This window comes from Miscanthus floridulus, chromosome 1 (assembly GCF_019320115.1).
Source record: "Miscanthus floridulus cultivar M001 chromosome 1, ASM1932011v1, whole genome shotgun sequence".
Classification (NCBI taxonomy): Eukaryota; Viridiplantae; Streptophyta; class Magnoliopsida; order Poales; family Poaceae; genus Miscanthus; species Miscanthus floridulus.
The window spans coordinates 148,737,765-148,746,963 of record NC_089580.1 but is presented as its reverse complement, the minus strand read 5'-3'; the positions used below and the strand labels follow the sequence as shown (position 1 = coordinate 148,746,963).

At 44.0% G+C, this 9,199-nt stretch overlaps 1 protein-coding gene across 2 annotated transcripts; it reads left to right on the top strand.

Moving 5' to 3' along the window:
* The first annotated feature begins 481 nt into the window (after window positions 1-481).
* Window positions 482-3,710, top strand: LOC136497571 (serine/arginine-rich SC35-like splicing factor SCL33). 2 transcript variants are annotated; one of them, XM_066493411.1, is made up of 6 exons: window positions 482-624; window positions 1,500-1,651; window positions 2,159-2,236; window positions 2,797-2,961; window positions 3,082-3,210; window positions 3,309-3,710. In XM_066493411.1, exons 2-6 carry the CDS (start codon window positions 1,506-1,508, stop codon window positions 3,433-3,435), a joined length of 645 nt encoding a protein of 214 aa, XP_066349508.1. In that variant the 5' UTR covers window positions 482-624; window positions 1,500-1,505; the 3' UTR covers window positions 3,436-3,710. The 2 variants fall into 2 exon arrangements, with proteins under 2 accessions (XP_066349508.1, XP_066349519.1); XM_066493422.1 differs by lacking the exons at window positions 482-624; window positions 1,500-1,651 and adding an exon at window positions 2,495-2,602 and having other exon boundaries at window positions 2,206-2,236.
* Window positions 3,711-9,199: the final 5,489 nt, after the last annotated feature.

The following is a 9,199-nucleotide window of genomic DNA, read 5'->3' as shown; positions in this document are numbered from 1 at the left end:
CTCAGGCCGCTCTCCGACCTCCGCAACGCCATTGGAGCGTAGGCCGTGGACAACGCCACGGGCGACTGGAGGCGACTGAACAACGCCGTGATGGTGTTCGACAGGGCGCACCCATGCTACACGAGTTCATCACCGATTGGCTGTCTCCCATCTAGGTGCTGGAGCTGGAAGGCGAAACTGACAAGTGGGGTCCACCTGGAAGTGATGGGTGCCGTGGGACCCAGCTGTCGGGATGGAGAGAGAGGAGCAAGGCAGGGGTAGCAACGACATTTCACGTGGTCAAGCTGACTAGGCGACAGCGTGTCGAGCTGACGTGGCATGCCACATACATAAATGTGGTAAATCTAAAACTAAAACTTCCACATGCGTAAATGTGGTAAATCTAAAACTAAAATTTTTCTTATCCGGTAAAATTGCAAGTGTCATTATAATAGTGATATTTGGATGATTGTCCATCCTTGTACTGGTAAAAATGTAAAAGGCCAGGAAGCTTCCGGAGACAGGAGACCACCCGTGCCCTAGACAAAAAGAGGTACGCCTCCTATTCCAGAGGGGAGAGAGATTACGCCGCCCTGATTGCTGATAGTTTGCTGCCAGGAGCCCCGTCTGATTTGCTCCGCCGAGGTGAGCGCTGCCGTGCACTCCCCCGTGGTCTTCCCCGCTTCGAATCTGACGCGGCTGGATGATGTTCGGCGTGTAGTCGATTCGGTCGTTTTCCCTAGTCGAGGAACCCTAGTTCGTTATCGCGTTGCGGGAGGTGGAGCGTCGGCCTGTTGCCTTGGACTGAGGCCTGAGGGCGTGTTCCGCTCACAATTTTGAAAGTGGCGAGCGGATTGAGTGGTTTTATTGCGCAGAGAGGGAGGGGGAGCTCTTTAGATTCTTTTGGGATTGGTCGTTTGCGCCTTGGAGGAGGGCCGTGCGCGTGTTGAAGCTGTTATTTCCCCGGGGAGGGTGGGATGGACGGCAGTCGGCAGTAGATGCGTGCTGGTAGAATCCCCCAGTAGAATTGTGAGAAGAAAAAGATAGGAAAACTTCGTTTTCTTGGCTTCAATCAAACAAAATATGCACAACACTTAAAAGATATTATTAGTTGTATTTGGTCATACAGATCTACAGCTACCTGTTTCTTCCTATGTTTATGGTTTGTAATATTGCTTAAGTTTATGATAGATGACATGTACGCATGATCGCTTCTTAAGCAACAGTTTCTAAAACTGATTCTTTTGGTCAGATGATTCTAGATAGAGGATGGAGTTGGATTCCTTGCATATAATAAACAACTAAAGAACCAAGCTGTTTATAACATGTCTTTTGTTTCGGCGGTTGTCCAGAGTGAAGAACTTTATACTTTGGTGCCTGTTTGGGTAGATATATTTTCTTCATGGCCTCGATTCTTTTTGTTTGAAGATGGTCTGATATGTAAATGCATGATATTGTTGAAACGGAATTGCTATTGTGGCGTTTCTAATGAATCTTATTATTTTCTCTTGGTTTCTTAGAAAAACATGGGAAGAAGCTATGATTACAGTCCATCGCCGCCAAGAGGTTACAGGAGAAGAACTCGCAGCCCAAGTCCTCGTGGTCGTTATGGAGGCCGTGGTAGGGACCTCCCAACTAGTCTTTTGGTGAGGAATCTTCGTCGGGATTGTAGGTAAGATTCTCCCTGCTCCTGGATCAGTAGTAGATTGACTTTTCTTTGGTGCTGCTGTCAATAGTTATTGAATTGGTAAAGATAAAATAGGTAATTCGTTATAATATAATATTGGAATTTGTCAAAGGGAATAGAATTAGCAGGCTTGTGAGGACTGAATTCTTAATTTTGCTTAAGACTTCTAGTATATTTTTTTTGCAAATAAAAAAAGCATGTTGATCTTTTTTATTTTTCAAATTAGTCCCATGTAATATAGCTCCCGTGCAGGATAGATAGAAAAATTGTAAATATACAGTTCTGCTACTCTGAAGATTTATAATGCATTCTGCTTCGTAATTTATGTCTTAATGAAGCGTACCCCTCCCTTCCCTGATTTGACTGAGTTTTTGGTTGCAAAGTCCTTTTTGTTTTCTATGTTTATGAGGTGCTTCCTAATGCATATAACGATGAGAATGGATTATTCTTTGACATTACACAACTGTAACTTGGCTGTTATCACGACTGCAGGCCTGATGACCTTCGTAGACCATTTGGAAAATTTGGCCGCCTTAAAGACATATATCTGCCAAAGGATTACTACACTCGGTAAGGCACATTGTCTTAGTTATTGTGAGTGGGCGTTTGCCCATGGACTCCTAGGTGCAACTTGGCGATCTCTACCTGAGCTGTATATAATAAAGTATATTTGCTCCAGAACAGGCTTATGATTGGTGTTGCTTGTTTTTAACATATTAAATATGTTCTTTACAGATTTTTAAAATTATTATGCTCTGTTTCCTTTGGTTTACACTGGATTGCTTTACCCACCCCCTGAGATTAACAGTGAAAGTAACTTTTTTGAAGACGCAAGTCTTAAGAGTACTATTGAAGAAAAGGAAGAAATAGAGGTTTAAAGAGATATGCAAGTTATGAAGAGTTTCAAGTGTATCACTAAACACTGATGAGTGCAAGGTCAGCAGCTTAGTGCCTGCTTTACCTTTGAGATTGATTTGTGTATCAATTGAAATTGATTTGTGTGTATCACCATTCTTGGAAGGAAGAGTTCGCAGCATCTTAATTTGATTGTCTATGCAGGGGTTTTCTCCTTAATGGTTCTGAAGCATTGCTATTTTTGGTAAAATACTAAAATTTGCTTTCTGTTTTAGGGAACCTAAAGGATTTGGGTTCATCCAATACTTTGATCCTGAGGATGCTTCTGATGCAAAGTACCATATGGATGGGCAGATGCTGCTTGGAAGGGAAATTACTGTTGTTTTTGCAGAGGAAAACAGGAAGAAGCCTTCTGACATGAGGGCCAGGGAAAGAATGAGGTACTAGTCTTCCCTTATGGTACCATTATATAACTGTGCATTTGTGCATAAGCTATCTATCTGCCATAGCATTTTACGAGGTAAAAGTTAATTTACTCCTGCATTTTGTTACTTCTGTAGTGGCAGAGGCCGTTCTTATGATCGGAGGTTGCGCTCAAGGTCACCTGGTTACATCGATTCTCCTAGGGGTAGATCAAGGTCCCACAGCCCAAGCTACTCGCCAGCACCTAAGCGAAAGCACTATTCAAGGTACGACTTGCTTCCATCCCCCTCCTATGTGCTGATGAAAACTCCATGTGCTTGTAATGTCCCAGTTCAATTGATTGGCTCACCTGCCTTCTTGACAGATCCCCGTCTCCTCGACCTCGAGAGAGATCTGTGTCGCGTTCACCTGCTGACAGCAGATCAAGGAGTGCAAGCCCCAGTGTTAGCAGGTCTCGCAGCAGGCAGAGATCTCTCTCTGTTAGCGAGTGAGGTACCTCAGGGCTCTATGTGACTATCTAGTCACTGTTATGCTGAACCGCATATGTTCCAAGATTATTTTTGTCAGCACCCTCGTGTACTCTAGGAGTTTTGAACATGTATGATGTATTTTGTATTCTGAAATCTCTGATGAGTGAAGTGGATTGTGGAACCAACGAACCTTGATGTTCGACCTGTTGACCACTGCACAGGTGCCCATATGATATGAAGGGTTTTTTTTTTCTTTTCTGCAATTGATATGGCAGTGTTCAGGTATTCATGGTTCATCCAATCGCCTCTCTTTGGAGCAGGTGAGCTTCTCTGAGAATGTGTATTTGGTTCCTCATTTCCCTTTTCTGAATTGCAGTGAACTTATTACTCAAATGTCTCTATGAGGTTTGTAGTTGCATGTTAGCTTTTGTATGGTTTATTTATCCTTGTGATCTATTGTTACATGCGATGGTGCCAGCCCACTGAGCCCAGAAGTATGGAACGGAAGGCGCAGGGCTGAGAACCTATCACTGGGACTGACAACAACTTCATCACAGATACTAGTAGTTGAGACTTGAGAGCCACTTCGCAGATACTAGTAGTACGGTAGAAGTGCAATTCCGGGAGTATCTTGAGTTCCTCTCGTTTTTGCTATTTATTCAGTAGCAACTGTTTCTTTGAAAACATTTTTGCAGTTTACTCAGCGGCAACTGTTTCTTTGAAAACGTGAATATTATGTAGGTACTCCCACGGTTTTGGAATTGTAGCCGGACAAGTAGAGTCTTGAACTCATCTTCTCTCTATAGAGTCTGGGACAATGTGAAGAGCGGATTGTGTGATGAGAAAAAAAAATAGCCCGGCAATGACGGGGTGAATTGCTTCAACATGACGCGTCGTTGCCCTGCAGCCATGTCAGAGGGAGCAAAACTGAAGACGACTGCAAATTGGGCTTGCTTGGACGTCAAGAACCATGCGGTTTTTCGTTGTGGAAAATCGAACGACAGCTGCAAAAATTGTACTGGAGTATGTACTATATATGCAAAGAAATGCATGGGAAGAGTTTGGCCCGTCGTTAGTCTAGTTCAGACCAGACTCGTGGACTGTGAGTCACTTTGACCCTTTGGATAGGTATACAGAAGTAATTAAGGAAGCATTGGTTCCCCTTGTTAATCCAAGAGGAGAGGAGACCTGCTGGTGGAGGCATTGCTCTTGGATCGGGCCCTGCCCAGGTCTTCCGTCTTGTGAGGTCAAGGAGTAAATGTTATTTATACACCGCTGCACTGCATACAAACCGTGTTGACCTACATGTTTTATGGGTATGGGATCGAGAGCGAGGGAAATGCCACTACTACTGGTACTTGACAAAGAATGGAATTTTTTATGGTAGTTTGGCTGGTAGGACGACGAGTCTTGCTGTCTCACTGGCTGGTTAATTCTAGTCTGAGCTAGTAGCTTTGAACTCGTAAAGCAGCTTGAGTTAGCTGGGCCATCAGCATCTGCATCGATGTTTATCCAAAAGCTCAACTGCTCCAGCGTGTATGGAGTACTTTGTTTTTGGGTCTGTTTCATGTATGCTAGTTTGATTCTGATGAACGATGGAGGTCTGATATGAACATGCAGGCATTGTGCTAGGCACAGGAAAACAGATGCATCTGTTGCACACACACCCTGCCCTTTTGGTTTCAGTCAATCGAAAATCTCAATGTCAGCGGACAGAACAGGAACTGATCGATATAGTGATACGATTAGGACGGTGCATCGATCAGCCTATTCGGGAGGTCGTAAATGATCGTGGATTATTTACTGCTGGCTGGTTTGGTGTGAGAGAAAAGTACCGTTCCTGGCTGGAAATTTACGATCGAGCAAGCGAACCGCGGCGGGTCCCATGCATGGTTTATATCCATCTTACAACGTGGATCGCTCCATCCGGTCGGCGCACGGCGAGTGTGTCTGTGTGTGTGCCGTAGGAGCCGAGAACTGTACGTGTTAGGCAGGCGTAGGCCTACGGGAAGGCCCAGGGCCGGCCACGATTTGTTTTCAGTACGAGGTCACTATCAAATCTACCAGGTGTACATCGTCATCACGTCTATCGGAAGGCACTGGTCAGTGAAGTGGGGTCTGAAATAGTAGTAATGGTGTACTGGTACTGCAGTTCTTAGTATTAACGCGTTGTTCACTCTGCTTATAAACAGTATATTTTCAATTAATAAATAATATTTTTCTCTCGCAATAAATTAATCAATCATACTTTTAACCATGGAGCACAACGAACGGGGCATAGATCACGAGCATGCAGCTGGTTCATGCTCTCCGATGGACCGCTGGCCGCAGAGTCCTCCACGACAAGTCTAAGTTTACTTTCTTCGTATACCCTGTCATCCCAGAATACAAGGCGTATACCCTGTCAATATTACAAAACAATATAGGATGTGCACGAAATTTAAATTCATTTTTTAATGTAACTAACAACTAGTCTAACCATACGAAATTAGTTATATTAGATTTGTATTTAGAAATGTTTTCTAATAGCCAATTTTATGTTGCCATAAATAATTAGTTATATTAGATTCTTTTTTTATTGCAGACAAACGCATGAATGAACGCATGCGCATACTCCGTACCGTATATATAGAGTTGAAGTAGATGCGCAGCGCGACCAGTAGTCGCTCTTCCGAAAGTAGTAGATGGGCCCAACAAAACAAGGAGACCCGGCCTGCCGCCTGCCGGCCCGGAGGGACCTCGGATTGCTGACCGCACAGCCGGCCGGGTTCGGGCTTCCTCTACGTACTTCAACTGTATGGCAGTCAAACTTATAGTGTACGTTATATTTTTATACAGTATAGTACCTTAAGAAATGACGAAGCTGTATGGCAGCAGGTAAGAGACCGGAACATCAGTTCACACTCGGTCCAACTACCAGTCACGCTATGCTGACCATGTACTCCCTCCGTCCACGAAAAAATACAATTCTTATTTTTTTTTATAAGTTAAGCCATTTGAACTTTGACTAAGTTTATATAAAAAAATATTATCATTCATGATATAAAATAAGTATCGTTAGATTAATTATAGAATGTATTTTTATAATAAATTTATTTAAAGATATAAATATTAATACTATTTATTATAAATTTGATCTTGAACAAGTTTACCCCCACGATTGTATTCTTTTGTGGAATTATATATATGGAAACCTAATGCTAGTTGTCTGACTGGATATGAAAGTAGAGTAGTGGCGAAAACCAGGCGAGAACCACCGGCGGTCAACCAAAGGAGGGCCAAAAACCAGGCGAGAACCACCGGCGGTCAACCAAAGGAGGGCCACCTGAAATAGGAGAGGTAGTACTAGTAGTAGTAAGAGCATTTTCAAGAGTTTCCTAAACATCCTTCTAATCCTTATTTTTTAGAAAGATAGGAAAAAAATCATCTTCAACAACTCCTAATATTTACTCCTAATCTTTTAGGACTTAGAAATTTCTCCCCCTTTCGCATAACTTTACGCGGACGAAACCACGCACGGAGACGCCGTTCCCACGGAGTCCTTCTTCCCGCCGGCCTCTGATAGGGAAATGTAACACCCTCGGTGTTACATTGTATAGTTGTTGCTAAAACACTGCATGAGCATCATACTTGAGAGTAAATATGTGTTATAGAGTATAAATCGATATTCGAAAATTGAAACGTTCAGTTGAAACATGAAACGAAGGTTATATTTCGTGTCGCATATCATCACTTAGGCTTCTAAATGGATTTTTATCGGACGGAAATGCTACGGGACGCATTGGAGGAACGTAGTAAAGTTGGTAGCCCGAACTTCGTAGGCGACGATGAAATATGTGCGGTCGAGGACGAGGTTCGCTAGCTAGTATATCAAGTAGGTCGGAATTAGAATTCGACGCGAAACCATTTGAGGTTTAGCCATTCCGCGTAAGTCTGTAAATAGGTCGACGAAGCCATGTTTGACAATTTTTGTAGAGTGATCGGCTTAAGAAGTGGCGAGATGTCGTGGCTTAGGTCGATAGCCCTACGTACCCTCTTGAGTATATAAGAATTGATTTGGCGTTTGGACCATCGAGTAGGATTTTTCAACAGCTTTAAAAAGCGTGCAAGTCACAGTTTAAACAAAGCCAGCGCTGGTCGCGATCACCGCCTCTGCTCGGCCTGGCACCGCTACTTGCCGCCAGCGAGCACTGCCGCGCCGGCCGTGTCGCCACCGTCGCGCCGGCCGTGTCGCCACCGTCGCACCTGTGCAGCCATGTCCGCACGCGTGGCTCCCTGTGCTGCTGGCCACGGCCTCATGCCGCCACGCTCTGGCACAACTCGCGTACGCCACTGCCCGCCATTGTCGCAGCGCGCTGGCCATGCGGCCGTCACTGTCGCCGGGTCATCACCGCTGTGCGCTCCTAGCTCGCGACACGCGCACACACGCGTGCACTGGGACCCGATGGGCCTGGATGCTCTGCCCTCTAGCACGTCCGCCTACGCCACTGCTCGTCGTCGCGTCTGTCGTCGCGTTCGGCCATCCGAACTAGTGTTTATACAGGAACGCGTTTATACATTCGTAATATTTGTAGGGATATTTGTGGAAGATTGGTGATAGCTATAGATATGAAAATTTTGCAGTAGGCTCACTAGATTATTAGTTACTTGCTGTAAATTTTATAGCCCTAGAGTAAGTTGATAAGTAGAGTAGCTATTATCCTTGCTTTATCATATATAGCGTAAATTAGCAATTGGAGTAAGAATACCTGCTATAATAATGAATACCATACTTCACACTTGTTATGGATAACAATAGATAACTTAGTGTCGTGGTCGGTAGCACTAGCTTAGTAGTAAGCAGATGTACTTTTATTTTAAGAGTTGCTGTTGCTATATTACTAAGCATTGCATCATCATTTCATGCATAGATCATGAGCTGGTAGAATTCATAACCGTCGACAAATAGGAGTACGACGAAGTTATTGAGGAGTACGCAGAGGAGATCCTTGTATAGGAGGAAGCCCCAGAGCCATTTGGTGCTAACCTTACTGACCCGTCGCCTGCCCAAGTGTAAGGTCGAGATGGCGGACTAGAGGGGGGTGAATAGTCCTTTCTAAAATTAATCGTGTCGGCTAACCTAAACAAGTGTGAAATTAAAACTATCGGTCTAGCCAAGACTACACCCCTATATCTATGTTCTCTGGCACCTTCCAAAGATACTAATTAAGCAATAAAGGTGTCAGGCTAGCTAGAGCTCACATAACCAATTCTAGAAGCAAGGTCACACAAACATATGCCACTAGTACTATAAGCAACAAGAGAGTTCCTACACATGCTAATAAGCAAAAGCACAAAGCTACCTAATGCTCACTAACAATGCTCAATAACAAGGCAACCAATGCCGAATTATAGAGCGTAATTACTTAGCTACACAAACTAAGCAATGTGACTAACAAAGTCACACAAACCAAATTAGCCACGCAAGGGAGCTACTTCTATGCTACATAAGTAAGAAGGTAACTAGTAAGCTACACAAGCTAACTAATTATAAGAGCAACTACACAAGCATAATGTATGCAAAAGTAATTACAAGCTTGTATAACGAGGATACAAACCAACGGGAAGAACAAGGTTAACATGGTGATTTTTCTCCCGAGGTTCATGTGTTTGCCAACACGCTAGTCCCCGTTGTGTCGACCGCTCACTTCATGGTTCGGCGGCTAATTGGCATCACCCGCCAAGCCCGCACATCGGGCACCGCAAGAACCTACCCCAAAAGTGAGGGTAGCTCAATGACACGCTC